Source organism: Protopterus annectens, chromosome 17.part0 (assembly GCF_019279795.1).
Source record: "Protopterus annectens isolate FY-2018-M chromosome 17.part0, PAN1.0, whole genome shotgun sequence".
NCBI lineage: Eukaryota > Metazoa > Chordata > Ceratodontiformes > Protopteridae > Protopterus > Protopterus annectens.
This window is the reverse complement of record NC_056751.1, coordinates 251,769,772-251,789,807: the sequence shown is the minus strand read 5'-3', so window position 1 is coordinate 251,789,807 and position 20,036 is coordinate 251,769,772. Positions and strand designations below refer to the sequence as shown.

The 20,036-nt window shown below is 40.1% G+C and overlaps 1 protein-coding gene across 1 annotated transcript in view; it reads right to left on the bottom strand.

The window, feature by feature from the left end:
- The window catches only part of CSTF3 (cleavage stimulation factor subunit 3), a 1,368,849-nt gene that overhangs the window by 24,833 nt on the left and 1,323,980 nt on the right, over nt 1-20,036 (bottom strand). The window contains exons 19-20 of the mRNA XM_044059129.1: nt 13,600-13,694; nt 8,284-8,344 (exon numbers count right to left, since the gene is read on the bottom strand). Coding sequence (XP_043915064.1) covers nt 8,284-8,344; nt 13,600-13,694 — 156 coding nt within the window. The remainder of the gene's footprint in view (nt 1-8,283; nt 8,345-13,599; nt 13,695-20,036) is intronic.

Here is a 20,036-nt window from a genome sequence, read left to right as displayed (position 1 = left end):
CACCTTAGTGGGAGGGGCCGTTGGATCCAACTCGGCCTGTCGCTTGCAGCCCTTCTCTCTATCTCTATCTTTTTCCTTTTCTGTTTGTCTCTCTGCCTCCCTGTGTTTGTCTTTCATTCTCTCTTTCTTGGCCTCTCTCTCTCCCTGTGGCAAGGTGGGAGTGTGAGTCCTGGACAGGGGAGGAGGGCCGGAAGGCCAGACAGCCACAGCCGTGGCTGGCGAAGAAGCTGTGGAAGAAAAAGAAACAGAAGTTGATTTTGTGGGTAGAAGACCCGCCAGAATCAACTTGTTCCTGCGATCCCGCAGGGCTCGGGGGTTGAAGGCCACATAGATTTTGCAGCCGGATGACAAATGAGGCACCCCCAAGCAAACTACACACAGAGTGTGACCATCGGCTGCCGACAGCTTGTGGCCACACTCTGTGCACTTAGAGAAAGTCACTTTCTGACTTTCCAACACAGTAAACGCGCACGCGCGTGCACACACACTCTACGGGTGGGAAGGGAGGCCCACACTGACAGAAAGTTAACAACTTTCTAACTTACAAAACGCAAATATCTAGTGAGGAAAGAAACCCGTAATGAGAGATAAACTAATAGCTATCTATTAGATATATCAAAGGGGCACACACAGACCAATACATTTCGAAAAAACCTGACAAACTTGTCTGGAGCTCAAAAATCCCAAGCTGGCAAAGCCGCGGAAAACAAGATATGAGGATTGGAAGGAGGTTGCAGTGTAGTATGGGTAGGAGGAGGAACTTGGAGCTCGGATCATTTTTGCTTGGTATGCTGCCGGCTCGGATCCGTGTCGGATCCGAAACCCACAGGTTGCTGATCAAATAAAGTTAACTACTTCAGATCTGAAGTTATGGATTACCAGCAAAGTGAAGGACTTAGTGTAGAAAATCTAACTTTGGTAATGTCACAGCATGATGGAACAATGAGTCCCAATCTTATGGAGAAACAGGTGGAACAAGAAGCCTCTGATGAATTGCCGCATGAAGATACTCAGGAGCCTTTAGTAGGAAACTAGTACAAAAGTTCAGCTGAAGTTGCACAGCAACGGAAGGAATAGGAAATGGTGACAACTCTGATGCAGTCAATGTTGAGAGTGTTAGGCCAGTGAATTCCCATATGAAAGAGTTGGGAGTGCTAGGCCAGTGAATTCCCATATGAAACCGTAATGGATGATACAGAGAATATGTCACAGGAAGATATTCTGAAACTTTCTGTATAATGCCCGCAGGAAACTGGGAACAATGATATAAGAAAAGTTGCTTTATTTAACAGAGATTAATAGACATATTAAGATTGATGAAAGAAATAGATTACAGAAAGTTATTAAGACCCAAAATGTTAGAGGCATGACAAACCAAACACAGTAATTAAGACTATTAACAGAAATTCATGTGATATGACAGAATTAAACAGGATACATTATTGTGCAGCTAAACTAATACAGATAGTCTTACTACAAAGATACAGGATAAAAAGGGAAAGAAAGGGAAGAAATCAAATGCCATCATGGAAATATCGAATAGAGAAAGCTATAAAGCAATTAAGACAAGTATCATCATTGTTAGAACAGTATGGAAGAGAGAACACATCAACAAAAACACTTGGAAATATAGATGTGATAAAAGCAACATGAGTATTAGAACAGACCAGGATCTATTGTACACTACTGCTAATAATAAACTAAAGATATCAACGCAGGCAGAAAAACTTAGAAGATATGCAGATAAATATAAAGTCATCTTCTTCTTTCGGCTTTTCCCGGTTAGGGGTCACCACAGCGGATCACCTGTCCGCTCATGATTGGCAGTGGTGGTTTACAGTTTCGAGTTGCCAACCCGGCGCCCAACCTTCCACAGAAGGCACACATGCACACCTAGGGCCAATTTAGAGTGTCCAATCCACCTACAGCATGTCTTTGGGATTTGGGAGGAAACCAGAGCACCCCAAGGAAACACACGCGACCACAGGGAGGACATGCCGACTCCGCACAGAAGGCACCCCAGCCGAGGATCGAACCGGAGAACCTCTTGCTGTGAGGCATGCAGATAAATATAAAGTAAAAGTACAAAATAAAAAATCACTGATGACCAGAAAAAGTTTTTTTATAGAGAATTGGGAAACAAAGCAAAAGGAATAGAAACACTGCCAAAAACAGAAGAAATAGACTCATTATGGAGAAATATGTATGAAGACTCTGTGAAACACAACAAAGATGCTGAATGGATAGAAGAAGTAAAAGGAACAGTAAGAAGTTCAAATGTACAAGGTATGAAATGGGATGAAGTAATGGCCAGAGAAATTGAAACAAAATTAAGAAAAGCTCCTACATGGAAAACCCCAGCCCAGATGCAGTATCTAATTTCTGGCTAAAAGTACCAACATCCTTACAAGAATATTTAGCCCCGAGTAAAAACTACTTATATATTTACCCAAACAGACATCAACCTGGTTAACAACAGGAAAAACAGATCCTATCAGTTGATTGAGTTTTCAGAAACTCAAAATTCATATGGTCAAGACCATATGATCAAGTTTTTGAAAACTTGAAGCTTTTGAATGGAAATCTCGGTACAGCCAGGATCGGGAAATTTACCCTTATCTTCACCGTATTGCAATCTCTGAGTTGGTGTATATATAATATGCATGGGATGTGGGGGGCCGCAGGAGGGCTTGCCCACCTGTATAAACGTAAAAAAGTCGATTTTTTGTGGGGGGTTTTTTTTTTTTGATGTTCAAGTTTTGATGCTCAAGTTTTCAGAAACTCAATCATATGGTCTCGTCCATATGAATTTCTTTCTGAAAACTCGATCTGACATAAATATGAAAAAACATACTCCTCCTTAAGAGTGAACCTGGAAGCTACCTTACAAACTATAGACCAACAACTTGCCTTCTGATGATGTATAAACTATATACTAAAATTGATGACAGAATTTATAGTCATTTAGAAGAAAACTCAATCATGGCAATAGAACAAAAGGGTAACTAAAAGTGATGTGGCATAAAGGATCATTTGTTGTTAAATACAGCCATAATGGAGAATTGTAAAAAGGGGAAGAATTAAGTATGGCATGGATAGATTACAAAAATGCACCTGACAGCATCCCACATTCATGGATAGAGGAGTGCCTACAGATGTACAAGATACACTTTACATTGATCAGTTATGTTACAGTGACTATTAAACAGTGGCAAACCACTCTGCATCTAAGCCATGACAAAGTACAAATTATTAACCAAGGGATAAAAATTCAAAGGGGGATATTCCACGGTGAATCTGTCACTGCTGCTCTCTTGTCTTGCATTTAACCCATTAAAGCTGTCTACTTAACAGATTGGGCCATGGTTACAATTTGGCTCCCAGACTACAAACTACAAAGACTTATCTTTTTGTGGATGATTTAAAACTGTACAGTTAATCAGATGAGGAGCTAAAAGCACAACTGGAAGTGGTCAAAAGTTCCTCAGATGACATAAGAATGTCATTTGGTCTTGACAGATGTGCAAAAGCAACATTTAAAGCAGGAAAGCTGCAACACTAAGAAAATATCAGTGTGGGACAGAAATGCTATACAAAGGAACTTGTGGAGGAGGGAGTGAATAAATATTTGAGAACTGATAAAGGATTGACAATACATGGACAAATGCAAACAAAAGTCAGTGAGGAATATTTTAGAAGGCTAAAATTAATACTGAAAACAGACCTGACATCTAGGAACAAAGTTCAAGCTATAAACCAGATTGTTCTTCCTGTTCTAACTTACAGTTTTGGGGTGACTGACCCCCAAAAGGTACTGATCGACTGGTCTGGAAAACACAAACAATGTTTTACTCTTATCAAATGATATATAAAAATCAGTGTACACAAAGATTATATATTCCTCTTTCTTAAAGAGGTATGGACCTCCTCAAAACTGACTACATGTATACATTTGCAATTGTAGGACTGCATATATATCTACTGTCCTCACCAGATCCAAACATAGTGAAAGTTTTGAAATGTGAAAAGAACAACTCTAAGATGACTTCCTTGCTTAGTCTGGCAGAAGCATATCAGTGTCAAGTGGAAATGGAAACCAAACCAGTAGTAGACAAAAATCAGGCAGCAACTGAATGTGCTAAAAACAAAAGAAAATTTAAAAAGGATCAGATGAGAAGGCAAGAACTGTGGAAAAGGCATACATACATTTGCAAGTACAGAAAACCCCTGGAACTACCTCATGACAATTAGAATCTGATGCAGGAATGGTTAAGGACAGGTGAATTTAAACCAAAAGATGAAAGGTCAATATTAATGGCCCAGGATAGTGGACTATATACACATTGTAAGTCCACTGAACATGTTTGAGAAACAGACAAATGAAAGTTCTGAAAAGCAGACTTGGAAACAGTCACTCATCTTGTTGTTGGGTATGATACACTAATGGCAGAGGGCCTATATACTGAAAAGCATAACAACATGGCAAGATTGTTACATTGGGGATTGTGCAAACATTACAATATTCAAGTAGCTGAGAAGCACTGGAAACATGAGTGACAAAAATTATAGAGCATGATGAAGTTTATATCACATGGGATTACCTATTACCAGCAATTCAAAAATTAGATGCGAGGAAACCAGATACAGTAATCTGTGAAAAGAAGACATTGCTAACTGAAATTGCTCACCCAGTGATTACAGTGTCTTACGTACTGAGAGAGACAAAATCATAAAGTACCAAGGTTTGCAGGTAAAACGAGGGCAATGTGGAAGGAGGATACCCAGACAGTTCCAATAGTAGTTGGAGCAATTTGTCTCATAAAAAAGAATGTACAGTTGTATTTAGATATGATACCGATACATGTAACTCAGTATGAATTGCAGGAGGAGTCGGTTCTGGGCGCATTGCGAGTGCTGCTAAGAGCACTTTTGGCTAACATCAAAGAATGAAACAATACTAAATTTCACAAACTTTAACCATAGTTTGACTTGGGAATGGGGTTCATTCCTGTCATGGTACTGGAAACCCAAAAGACTTGGAAAAATTAAACCAAGCAAGTCTCCTCTTTCAAGTACTCTGGTCTCTGGTTTGAGCCCTCACTCAACTTCCACCTGCACCTTGATATGTGTAAAAAAAACTGCAATCCCCTACATTTTTGCACATAAAAATATTCCCTTTTCAATCACACTCTACCAATGTTTAATGGGGAAAGCAATCCTATTGCCTCAAGTCGAATTTAGCCTCCTTCTTATATCAGCAGACTCTACTAAAAAACTCCAACACTATTCAATCATTAGAAAACAAAATGTTGTTCTTCTTTTGGCTTTTCCCAGTTAGGGGTTGCCACAGCGGTCCGCTAATGATTGGCAGTAGATTTTATTTATGGGTGCTGAGGTGCCAGCTCGATGCCCAACCTTCAATGAAGGCAAACCCATTCTATGCATGTCTTTCGAACGCCACTCGACCGCGGGGAGGACATGCAGACTCCACACAGAAGGTGCTCCAGCCGAGAATCGAATGGGAAAACCTCTTGCTGTGAGGCAACAATGCTAAAATATGTAGATTTATTACACACTCCCCACAAAAATGAATACCACTGTATAACACTAAAAAAAGGCAAACCAACTCCCAGTTAACCAAAGAGCAGACTTGCTCCTAGGAACACAACTGTTCAAACTCTTACATGAATATTCTTTCCTTCCTTTACCCTCAAAAATAACAAGACATACCCCAAACCAAGAAGCGTGAACTCCCACACTCCAAGCTATAGATCTCTGACCATGCATTCGCAATTTTCTGGCTCAAACTGTGGAAGTCCATCCCAGCTTAAATTAAAGACTCATCCCTTTATTCCAAGTTCCATTCTCTAATAAAATTGACATTTAGCTAATCAAGCAGAATGCACCTGTTACCACCCTAAGTTACATCACTTAAGACTACTATAACTATTCTCCATTCTAACTCAGCCAGTAAGATCCTTTGCACCTTTTCACATCTCTAATTTATTTTACTCTAATTTCTCAAATGTTTTGAAATGTTTGTACATGTTGTAAATAAATATATTGTGTTTACTATGTATCCAAATAATTACTCTACATCTGTACTGTATTACTGTCATTATGTGTTACTCTTCTCTTATCTGTTTTGTATGTCTGGTCAGTTTTTGACCCTGGGCTGAGATGGAAATTGGTCAGCACTGATCAGTGCTCTACTCCTGTACACAAATTCAAAGAAAGAAAGAAACTGATATGTATATATGACAAAAAGGTGTGCTCTGGCCCTGCACTGCCTTCCTCACCTTTAGAGACATCATATACCCAACCCTTAAAAAGGGGAATATTGTGCATCTAATGAATTTCCTTTTGAATGCACATGCTTAGATATATTACAGAAGTAAATCAATGTTTGAGGAAGATGACTGATGTTGCTGTTTAGCTGAGTCTGACTCTCTGTGACCTCAAGGGCTTTAGCATACCAGGGCAGTCTGTCACAACTGCCACTTTAAAGTTTTGCAAATATTTATGCATTACTTCAGTAATGCTGTCTAACCAAGTTAGCCTGTGCAAGTCCCTTTGTCTGCCTTATCTCTTTTCTGGCATTAGTGTCTTCTCTACTATAGCCCATCTTACATTACGAGGTCAAAGTTATGAGTTTTAGTTTTATGATCACACTTTCCAGTAAATTGTCTGGGTTTACATCTTTAAGCATATTTTTGTGGGGCCACAGGATCTGCCAAATGGCTCCCCTTCCTGCATTTAAATAACCCATGCATTCCTCCAATCAGGGCAAGAACTCACTAGCCCTTTCATTCACTGTTGAGGCAAGAGGCATGTGGCAGGCAGCAGATCAGTCTGATAATTGTGCAAAATGTCTTACTTCCCACCTCCTCAGCAGCTTGTGCATAGCATTACTGCTGTTCTTAGGAAGTACATTTGTACTACCGTTCAAGCACAATCTCTCAACTAAGCTGCTCACTGCTATGCAGCAAGGCTACTCTAGGCCGCTTGCTGTGGGTGATGCTGCTTTCCTTCGTCTAGGATGGGTGAGCTGACATCAGCTTCTTACTCCCATCCTTCCCCATCCAGTCTGTCAAGCACATGCCACTAGCCAAACATGGATCATCTTGGGTGCAGTCAAGGCATTATCACTCTGTGCCATGGGGTTAGGGTTATTTCCTTAAGTACTAAGTTGATCTTACATTCACAGTATTCTCAAACGTCTTCTCCCAACACCACAGTTCAAAAGTATTGTTCTTCAGCTAGTCAAACTCTCTCACAGCCATATGTTATTACTGGGAAGCCACCCTTTACTATACAGACATTGGCATGCTTTTGCTTATTAATATCCTATCTATTTTTTCTAGACAATTTTTACCCCACATGCCTACCAAGTCTTCTCCACTACTCAAAAGTATTGTTTTTTTTTTCAGCTAATCAAATTTCATAGCCATGTTATTACTGGAAAACCATGTTTTACTTTACAGACCTTGACATGCCTCTGCTCTTTAATCTCTTATCCATTTTTGGATGATTTATGCCCCCCGCCTGCCAACCGTCAAGTCTCCCTACTATCAGACAGTGCCCATTCATTTCTCCATTCCAGGGTTTCCACTCAAAGCCAACATGACAAATGTCCAAGGGAAATCATCATTCAGGTAGCCATTACAGTGGGAGGAATGCTAACAGAGTCAGCAAGGTGGCTGTCAATGCCTTTCACTAGTGAATGCACATTTCTGCACACTTGCTATGAAGGCCACCACCCATTAGCAGCTAAGTGAGACAAATACTTATTCCCAGACTGCCTCTCCTCCAGGGAGAGGGTGGCAGTGTGTGCAGCTGCCTCTGTTAATCCAATGAAGAAAACTTTTAAGACTGAATACTGTTATTTCCCTGGAAGGAGGACTGTATCTGCAAAGACATCCTGTAGATATCAGCAGCACCATAGGCTCTGGGGATGTACTGTTCTTCGCTTTCAGTACAAAACAAAAAGTACAGTTAACAACAGTATCAGTCAACAAAGATGATTTGGAGGGCAGAATACAAACTAACAGTCTATGATAAAAATGATGACTAACACAACAATGGTTAATACAGTAGAATAGTTACATCTTATTAAATATAAATTTAAATATAACCAACTCAGGAATGCCACTCTTCTAAATTGAAATATGTGCAGGTGCTACTTTATATTGCACCTACATGTTTTCCACTGTTTGCCAAAATTTCAGTGCAATCAATAGTCAGATTTAAGTTTCATCTTAATTTCAAGAAAATCAAGCTTACTTTCTGGCAGCGGACACCTTCGAAATGTTTCTATAAGTTCATCTACCTGCACAAATGGACCCTACAAGAAACAGAATAATTAGTATTAGCAATGTACTTCTCAGCTGTTATTTGGTGAACAAAATACTACAGAGACATGTTTTTATAAAAACAATAAAGTTTAGGGAACAAAGGACTGTAATATGTAGTACTACAGATTGTCTCTTTATGGCTTGCTTTAGTACTGTAAAATAAAGTTGTAAAGACACACACAAACACACAGCTTCAAAGACGTATCTGGTTTTGTGCGGCCCGCTCCATTCGCCCTCGCTATCACTCGGGCTCACTCCCCTACTCTGCCCCCATTCCTGCCCACCCCTGACTCAATTACAGTTAGCCACACCTCCTCCACCCACTTCACTAGCCAATCATACAACACAACACACCCACACCTCTTTAAATCCTCAACCCCCCTTAGTATTCACACTCTTACACCATTCCTATAGTCTTTCATCACCCTCTGACCTAACAATCTCATCTATCTCACACTACTCTAGTTACTAATATGCCTACTATTCTTAATATACTATTTCTCCTTCTCTTTTCAACTACATTACTCTTTCTCTCAGTTCTCACATGCTATCAAAGCACTACTATTATACAAACCAAATCCCCTACACTCACTTTCTCTCCAAACCACAACACATCTACCTTTACTCACATTTCCCCCCAGCCTATCTAACTTCACCATTATTGCCACACATATATTCAAATACTTCCTTACACCTAAACAGCATGTCGACCACAAAAACAAATATCTACACAGGCACCCAATCTCTCCAATAATCAATTTCATATTATCCAACCTGTTACTATCAGGAGACATCCACCCCAACCCAGGTCTTAACAATTCTCCTCAAAATACTTTCAATACCACTACCACCTCTGTGCTCTCTTCCACCTCTCCATCATCCATTACTAATACCATTCCCCAAAAAAGACTCACCCTCTCATCTATAAATATTCAAAGTATAGTTAAAAAAACAACACATTTCATGCTTGGATCACTTAACATAACCCAAGCATACTTGCCTTGTGTAAAACCTGGTTAAAACCAAGTATTTGTAATTATGAAATTCTTCCTCCTAGCCACAATATCCTCAGGCAAGACAGACTTTCAAAAAGAGGAGGGGGGGTCGCAATCATGTATTATAACTGACTGTCTCTCCATCTCCTTTCTCTTTTCCCATATCTGACTTTCTCCCAGCTGAGATAATGTTAGCTGACTTTAAACTTAGACACCATAAAAAACTTGCCATTGAATCAATTTATATCCATCCCGGAAATAATGTCCCCATTTTAGAATACTTTCTATCCTGGATATCTAAAACTATCCCTTATGAAACCATCATACTAGGAGATGTCAATATTGACTGGCTGCAAATCAATAAAGAATCACCTTCTACCTCTCTCAACCTGTATGGATTCACACAGCTCATCTCTTCCCCTACCCACCTTCATAAATTTTCCTCTACTGGTTCACTTATTGACTGGATACTAGTATCTCACCCCCAACATTACCATAATCCAACCACTCTACCAGACACATTAGGTGACCACCTACCTTTACTAGTTCACAGAAACTCTGAACACCTGCATAAAGCACAACAATATAAGGTAACCCATGATCTATCTAGCTATTCTCCTGACTCACTAAATCACCTCCTCTCTACTTATAAACTGGTCCTTTCTCTCTAATCTCACTCTCGATGAAGCAGTCCTACACTTCAACACCTTTCTATCCATCCTCAACTCCCTTGCCCCCACTAGGAAAACTCGCATCAAATTCAGATATACCTCATGGCTAACTAAAACTACCCTTACACTCAAGAGGACCAGAGATAAAGCTTGGAAAACTTGCAAAGGCAATAGTACATCTTCCAGTCTTATCTCTTACAAGGAACTTAGAAACAAAGCTAAGAAACAAATCAATCTTGACAAAAAGACCTATTACCTATTCTCACTTAATCCCAGCTGTAATCCTAAACAATTCTGGAACTCTATCAATAAACTTCTCTCACCTGGTACTCCTACCCCACCCACACCTTATCCCGACAAGACTCCTCTGAAAATAGCAACTCTCCTTAATAAGTTCTTCATTGAAAACTTAACTGCAACTAACTTCTCCACCCACATCTCTTTCAATCTATCTACATCTTCATCCACCTCTGATTTACCTCTCTCACCCTCACTATCACCTGTTCCCACCTCTTATATCAAGTTGTTCTTAACTAAACTAAAACCCGGTTCACCCTCAGCTGATAACCTTCCTCCCTTATTCCTTAAACATGCAGCAACATCTCTAGCTTACTCCATATCTATCCTGATTAATAGCTCCATAAAAGAAGGAAAAGTCCCTGAAATTTGGAAGAATTTTTTTGTAGTATCTCTTCATAAAGGAGAAAACTCCACTGAGCCAACCAATTTCAAACCAACTGCCATACTGTCTCCTCTCTCCAAAATACTGGAAAAGTGTATCCTTGAGCAGGTACTTAATCATCTGCTACAAGAAAACCTACTCACACCAACTCAACATGGCTTCCATCCCAAACATAGCACAGCTACAAGCTCTTGTATCCTTTACTAATAACATTGCTCAAGTCAGGGATAATAGCAAAATAGCATCAGCCCTCTTTCTGGACTTGTCGAAAGCATTCAACACCATATTTCATACCATACTTCACCATAAACTCTCCAACCTAGGCTTTTCAAACTCCACCACCTCCTGGTTCTGTGATTACCTAGGCTTCTCAAACTCCACCACCTCCTGGTTCTGTGATTACCTCTCTAATACACACCAGGCTGTTAGATGGAACTCTTCCTACTCTCCCTTTCTAGCAGTTAGGACAGGGGTCCCACAAGGATCAATATTGGGCCCTCTCTTCAATGTATTTACCAATGACCTTTTCTCATCCTGCCCCCAATCCAATTTTATTCAGTATGCTGATGACTCGACCATCAACTCTGCTGACAACATAGTAAACCTTCAATCCCTTACACAAAACTCACTCTACTCAGTTGAAAACTGGCTACAACCCAACCAACTCCTGCTAAATGCGAACAAAACTAAGCTACTACTTTTCCTACCTAAAAATCTGGAACATGCAAAACAGAACTTTTCCATAACATCCCTTAATGGAACTAAAATTTCTGCTGACACCCAAACAAAACTCCTTGGAGCAATTATTGATGATGAACTTAAATTCAACCATCACACATTCATAGCTCAATAAAAGAACCCACCAAAAACTAGGTCTGCTTTACCATCACAAAAACTTTCTTCCCTGTGCATCCAGGCCATCCCTTGTCCAGTCCCTGCTTCTACCATCCCTACTCTATGCTTCACCTATTCTTACCCATCTACAGAGTAACCTAATATCCAAACTAGAAACCACATATAACAAAAGTAGCCAGATTTGCTGCAAATCAACCTTACAAATCCCATCACTGCCTCTTATTAAAGGCTTTACACTGGCCTGAATTTTCCAACTTACTGCCTCAATCTCAATTCCTTATAGCCCACAATATACTAAACAATCCTAAATCCTGCCCATCCCTTGCAAATTCTCTTGACAATTTATACTCCTCAACGCCCACTAAGAAGTACTAATCAATACTTTCTTGAAGTTCATAAGCCAAACAAAACCTTTGGGAAAATACTCTATTGTCACTCAGTTACAAAAAAGTGGAAAGCACTCCCTTTAGCCCTTAGTCTACTTAAAGACAAAAATGCCTTCAAGAAACAGCTTAAATCTTTTTTCCTATCAAATTGGATATGTTCATGTTCAAAAATAATATCCAAGAAACATTCAGGGATAACCTAACTTAACTGTATCACTTCTAGCTCTCTCTCTTACTACTACCTACACATTTTTTTTCGTCATATTCCATACTAGTTAGCAAATGTTACACTCAGTTCCCATAATCCTTCATTACTGTTATTTAATTTATTTATTAACTTCCAAAGTTAACTCAACTTTACCTGTATATTTACTTACTTCATGCCTAGTACCTTGGTTCAGCAATGTAGTGACCTTAGTCTTACCATAGTTCTGCTTAGTTTCTTGCCATACTACATGAAAATTTCCATATATGTATTGTATTGTATTTCTATCCATTCTATATATTCCTTTATTGCATGTTATGTAATTACTTCAGAAGTATGTATACTTAAAATGTGATCTGTGTTTATCTTTGTTCTTTGAGCTTTTCTCCTCGGGTCTCTGCTGAAAAAGGGCTTCTAAGAACCCAGACAGACTAACCTGGTTAACAAATGTAAAAATAAACAAATAAAATAAATAAATAATAAACATAAGTGTAAAAAATCATGTTTGCAATTCTCAGTATTTTAGGCACCAGCACATTTAATTAAAAATAAAACCAATTTTAGTGAATCAGGCTAGAATTTAAGGCCTGTATAAGTGGAAGAGTTTTTTATTTTCTGTTAAGTTTTAGGACACTGTATATATTAATGAACTGTTGCTTTACACCAGAGTTACAAAGTTATGAATATAAAGTCTACAGCCTTAAAGACAGATTGTCCGGAACCTTGAGGATGTTTTTTTTTTGTTCATCAGTAGAACCCATGAATTACAAATAAGGGCTTGTGGTACAGAAGACCGGCTTATCAGTGTTACCTCAACTTAAATATTAACCAGTGAGATGCTACAAAATGGATTCATAGAAGTCAAGACAAATTATCAGATATTCTGATAGAGAGATGAAGGCAGGAAATACTTAATAGTTCTCTTTTGGGGTACACTCTGGTATGAGACTAGAGATGATGATCTCCGATAAGAGTACACCACAGATACATCTAGATAGCTGGCTTCAAATCTGGAGGAATACAAAATACACCAGAGATGCATCTAGGTAGCTGGCCTGGAATATAAAGGCAAATATCTATTTTTCACAGCAGCACATAGCATATGCTTGGTGTTGTGGCACACCAGTACTTGCAAAATTGATCTGTAATCCAAAGCCACCCAAACAGTGGCACCCTGTTCCACTGTCATTGATTCCTAGCTCCACTTGATAATCCAATATTGATCTGCATTACCTGACAATGAACACTCTTACTGAGATCACTATACGAAGGTTGAGATTATTAGGTAGATGTGGGTCTGAAAACAATTGACAGTCAGTTTGGTGGAAGACAAGCATTGTTTAGGGGGTTACACAACTTGAACAGGCTGTCACCAACTGGAGAGGGGACAGCCTCACAAAGTTAGTTATGTCTGCAAAATAAATGTTCATGATCACCCAAATCAAACTTACCTGGAAGCATACTGGAGGTGGAAGTAGTTTCATTAGTATGACAGCAGCAGGCGGTACTGGAAACACACCACCTGGTACTGGATGCAAACCTGGTGCTGTGAATACAAAAGTATATAGGATGCATCTTATTACATACATTTCTAACTGAACACATTGTACAAAATATTCTCAAAGAAAACAGATTGCAAGCTTCCTCAAAAAATTATGACATCTTATTCTGCAACAGCGAGAAACATTCAACCCTTTGTGCGACAGTAAAATGATGTCCACTTTTTTTTTCATCTCAGAGCACAAGCTGCAGTCATTTTACAAGTAATACTCTAGGCAGCCCAGGTAATAAAGGTTCTACTGTAACAATAATCGAGGAACCTTAGTGTGACAATCTCAGGAATGCTAGACCACATCAAGCAATGTTTAGGTGAAAATAACTAAATGGCCAATACATGATACAATAAGGGCAGCACAGCCTGGAAAAGAAGCCAGTTTCAGATGATGCCACTAAGTGAACAGATGATGACTGGCTTAGCTTCTGGTGTCATTCAAAGGGGTATATTTGCCAACTTGAAAGGATACAGTCAACAGACCATTTTTCTTTACCAAGGATTGCCTGCACCTATCCCTGCTAGGTAGGCTTTGCAATACTGGCTAAAACACTATCCTCCCTCAAAGTACCATTTTATGCAATGGCAAACTGACAAACATTCCAACTCAACAAAATCAATTTAAGGGAATTTACAGGTGTTACTGCTCAATGCCAGGTGCCGAAACAAGAAACTCTACTCCCTCCAAGCTCTTTTCACCTTGGAGAATGCAGACATCTGTGCCATTACTGCCATGGAAAGCACCTCAGCAGTGCAGGAATGCAATGTCTTCCACACGTTTAGACCAGCTACTGTGGATGCCTTTGAAACATTTAGACCAGCTACTACACAGGCCTGAACTAAAGGTGGAGATGTTTCAATCTGCATCAAAACAAACATACCTCAAGGTTGGTCACACAGAATGGTATACTTGAGCTTCTCCGTGTCCAAAATTACCATAGGTAGAGTCCCATATTATATCCTTGCAAGCTACAGCTCACCCTCTATGACCCACAAAATCTGCAGCTCATACTTGGACCTATTCGGAATACTTACCATTCAACCCAATGCCAAACTCATGGGGAGCTTTAACTACTCATCTATAAACTGGGAATCCTACTTTACCTCAACTTGCAGGCCCAAAGATTCCTGGACTTTGTAAACACAAATACCCTGGAACAGTTGGTCCATACACCCACTGGGGCTGCAAACATACTGGATCTGATACTCACAAATATGGGGGAACTCACCCCCCCCCACACACACACACGCGCACACAGTGTAGTGTCCTGTTTGGTAAGGTCAGACCATAAAATGGTCTCCTTTGAAATAAAAATCAATGCTGTGACTCCAGCAAACCCTGTAAAAGTTAGGAACTACTCTAAGGCAAACTACTTGTTATTAAGGGATCATCCGATAAAATTTTAATCTCCCACTAAAGCAGCAGAACATAGCTGCCTATGCAAAATTGTACACAGAAACCTTGTATAATCAAGTTAATAGTTGCACTGAGACAGCTGTGCCTACAAGAAACAAGCCAAAAATACCCTGGTGGGAATCCAAACATAAACAGACTGTACAACAAAAGGAAAAAGTCGTAGCTAAATTAGGAAGTGCAATGCCCAGAAGGACAAAAACTCTCTTGTTAGGCTAGACAAGCTAAGACAGCGAATTATGCTTTTTTTTTTTTTAGCCATGTCCAAAACCTCAAAGGCGGTACAAATAGTGTGCAGAGCTGACTGTTAATGGAGCCACTTGCATGGAGCTGAAAGTCACAGCAAATCTGCCGGCCAGCAAATTTAGCTCCATTTACCCTCCAGCTGTCCCCTCAAGTAATACCATTAAACACAACCCCCAACTATCTCTAGAGAGCAGGCCCTAAATGTGCTCTGACTTATCTCATATGCAAAGCTATGTAAAGAATTATCATGGATATGACTAAAAATGACATAGGAAGCCTTCACACACTGGATGCAGCTCAGCTTGGCTTTGTCAAAGGTACTCAACTTGGTCAACCTCTTTGAAAAGGTCACCAAGACAATGAATGAGGACAAAACAGTGCATATTACCTGCCTTGATCAGGCTATGGCCATTTCACACAATACCTCACTTGGGTATTGTAAACAAACTCATGGAATTGGGTATTAACCCGTTATGTGGACAGCACAAGACCCAGGAAGTTAGGAAAGGGGAGATCACCTCTAAAAACAGGTCAATAGTGGAATGCTTCAGAGCTCTGTGCTAGGCCTGTTCCTTTTTGGAATTTACTTCTCGGATGTCAATGCTAACGTCAAAGGCCTTTGGCTAACACAAGTTTGCAAATGACTGCAAACTTGGAACAGTCACAGAATCCCCCCAAGACACTAACATCCTAGAGAAAGGACAAACACAGAGGACTGGTGCCAAAGTCATGGCTTAAAACTCAATGGCAAAAAAAAAAAAAAAACATACCACCACCCTTTGAGAAGTTTACCACCCTAGGAAACTACCTTACTAATGATACACACCCAAAAGTGGACCCAATAGTCAGGTATTTTTGAACTTATGTGGATAGTAACCTGACATTTGACAGACATGTGTCTTAAGGTAATAAGGAAATCATTCTATGCTGCTCATCTTAGTCAAACGTTATCAGACTCATGGAGTACAATATCCCCTTCAGTATGTACCAGACAAGGTGCATGCAGCAAATGGAATGTCAAAAGTGGTTCCTCATAAAAAGAATAAAGGGTGTAAACATGTTCTAAGTAGATTGCCTCAAAGCCTATCTGTATGCTTGGTTTCCTATAGACTGTTGAGAGGCAATCTGTGCTTGACATACTAAGCGTCCTTGGATCCCACTCTGATGGCTCTTTTGCACATCTGCAAAACCAACAGCATCAGACCTGCTAAATCTAGGGATTTGAACCTGGCTTGCCACATAAATAGAACATGTTACAGGAACAGGTACGTGTGTCAAGATAATTCCCTTCTTCTGGAATGGGCTTCCTATCCATGTGAAGCAGAATTCTTCCCTAACCTTATTCAAGCATAATCTGGACCAGTGAATGGGAAATCAGAAATTCACCCCATGTCTAGCATCTTTATCTCTAATGGACAGAGGCAGTCATTAAAGCTTACCCTAGCTTACAAGTACCCCTTAAAATAACCACTACTGCTCAAAAACGTATGGGATACATTTGGGATAAATAGCTAGGCTTATAAAAACTCCAGTAGTTGTTAGCCTAATATGCACCTATGTACCTATAGGTTCAAAGAAGGTTACAAGGCTAATGACCCTAGAATCCTTACAAGCCTAGGCATGTTTATCCTGAGTTGCTCCAATTGTCAGTGGTTAGGTGAGTGAAGTTCACAGAGATAAGGTGCTACGGTAGTTAATATTGACTTTTTTTTTGTCCAGGAGGGACATGGGCACCACTCCAGGATTGAATTTGCAGTCACCCGTCCATTGATCTAGGTTGCATTTGAAGAGGGTCAGGGAGGTATTCTGTTTCAGGTGAACTGGAAGCTTGTTCCAGACAAATGACAGCCTCTGGGAGATGCATGTATACCTCCAGCATGACCTGTTCATGTCAGAGGCTATGTTAAGATCCCTGGAGTGAGTGACCCTTTTGCAGTTTGATTTATGAATGTGTAGCATTTCCATCAGGGCCGGGTCACAGACTGCCCTGTTAGCCAGGTGAGTCACCCCTTAGCAACCTGTAGGAGACAGAATACAGTGACAGGATTTTCAGCCTTTCCATGCAAGACTTGTTTGGTGTACATTGTAATTTCTTGGTGAGAAACCTCTATGGTCTGTCCAGTTGTTACAGGTGTCTGGTGAGGTATATGCAAAAGGAAGCATTGTACTCAATTAATGGCCTGATGAGGGCGGAGTCTAATGGAATTATAACATCCTCAGATCTACATGTGATGCCATCCAAGTTTGTCTGGACTTCTGAGAAATAAATTCTGAACAGTAAGGGACCCAGCACAGAATCATGTGGTACGCCACTGGTGACTGGTCTTTTGAAAGGTGAAGTCACCCACTTTGACAGTGTGTGTCCTTGTTGGTAAGCCGGTTGGCCACCCATCTGGAAATGTAGAGGTTAATTCTCAGTTGGGAGAGTTTCTCTATAATACCTGAGTGAGGGATTGTGTCAAATGCCTTGGCTAGGTCAAGATAGGTGGCATGTACCGGCTTTCCCTGCTCCAGGGTATTAGAGACTTTCTCAAAGAAGTCAACCATGTTTAACAGGCATGATCTACCTTTAACAAATCCAAACTTGGTTGGGTCCAGAGTTTGGAAATTGCCTATGTCCTTGTTAATAAGGTTCATAATGATTCTTTCCAAGGCCTTGCAGTTTGAGGCTAGTCAAGCTTATGCATTCCCAGGGTCGGTTGATGGTCCCCCTTTGTGCAGAGGAATTACTGTTACTGTCCTCCATTCCGCCTATAGCCAGTTTGCAGGCTGTGATTAAACAGGGATCCAAGTTGGTCTGCTAGGTTATGTTTTAAGTTGCTTAAAAGGCAACCTGGGATGTTGCCTGGTCCCACTGAGTCTGTTTTCTGTTTTCTGTTGTCTATTTTTGGCCTTGGAAAGTGCTGAGATAACCTGCTCTCTTGAGAAAAGAGGCTGAGGAATGGTGGCTGGTATAATTTGGGATGACTGGAGGGGAAAGTGGGGTGAAGTTTGCTCCAAATTTGTCAGCTAGCAGGTTGGCTATTATAGCTGGCTGAGTACGAGTGGTGCCATTCATAACCAGTTCAGTGCATAGCTGGGTATTCCCTTTTAGATTTTGGACGTAATTAAAGAATGCTGTGTGATTATTCTTGGCCAGGGAGGCTATTTTTGCTTCATAATTAGACTTGGAGGACTTGACAAGATCTCTAATTTGTTTAAGCTAGAGGGGGATTTCTTCCTCTGATAATTCAGTTCCCCTTTGATCTTGTACATTAGTTTCTTTCTCTTGTTGTTATAGCCTGTTTATAGTTGGGGTCCACTAGGGTGGCTTGTTTTTTTGGCAAGACCTGGTTTTAATCTGGTCAGGTACAGCCAATTCTGTACAACTGGTTAAGTAGTTATACAGGCTATTGCTGTACACCTCTGCATAGAGTCTTTGTTATCTGCGTTCAAGGGGGCTTTGAAACTTCATATACCATCACTTAGTAGGAGGTAGTTTGTCTTTGAAGAATCTTTAAGCATTTTTGAGCTTGATGGGGTATCTAGTCTTACAATTACATTGAACAAAACTGATTTATGGTCCAGTCTTACCAGTGAGCACATCACAAAGGAGAGGGTGCAGTGCTCTCCCATGTTAGTGAGTACTGTGTCTAGGACATTTCAGCCTCTTGTGGGTGTGCTGACTAGCTGTTAAGAGCATTTACATTGACAAAGTCCAGAAACCTCTGAGTCAGCATGTTCGTGGTCATGTACATTTCCCAGTTGATGGTAGGATAATTAAAATCACCTATGAGTAAGGTGTTGGGCTGTATGGCAAATGACTCTAGTAAGTACAGGTATACTGACAGGCTTGTTTTGAGACTGCAACATAGCACCTTCCTTCCTTTGTTGTTAACTCAGTAGGAAACTGAGTAGAGGTAATGGCCATGGTGACAAATAAAATAAGGTCTTTAACACAGAATACTATGACTGCCCTTGCTGAAATGGCACTAGCAACATTAGACTGCCATGGTTCTGTTTTGCTTTGAGTAGTACCTTTTGAATTACAGGGAAGGGAAGCACACTTTAAAATCCAATAAAAAGATAAGAGTATCTGTATTCCAAACTGTTTAGTGAAGCATAATGGTACAAAACATTTGACTTGCTGTGTTATGTGGATAAAATGTCTTTTGGAAAAATGGCCTAACTGAGAAATGTGATGAAATATTTGTGGAAACAGCTTCTACTAGTGAATTAAAGTTACTTTCCAGTTCAAAGTATCTGCCATCAGATCCTACAAATAACAATATGAGTTGCTGATGGCTGAAGATTGTGATACAATGTCCATTCCCAAAACTAGATAACCTCTTTGTAGAGGAAGAAAGAGTTGGATCACTGTTGTTTTGTTTTAGTAGCACACATTTGTATTGTCCCCTGTTATGTGCTGGACAACTAAGGGCATCATGGCTGAACTTGTCCTGGAAGGCCATCACGGCCTTACTCTTATTTTCATGTCTTTCATGATAATATGAAGTGCTTCTCACATTAGACTGTCTGCCCTACAATGATAGACTGCTTAAGTAGCCTCCCCAGTCATAATCTGAAGAATTTGTTGTTAAACAATGATCATCAGGTGGTGGGAACAAATAGTCCAGTGATCTCTTTTATGAGCTGTATCAACATTTCCCTCATCTTTGCTACAATTATGCAATTGT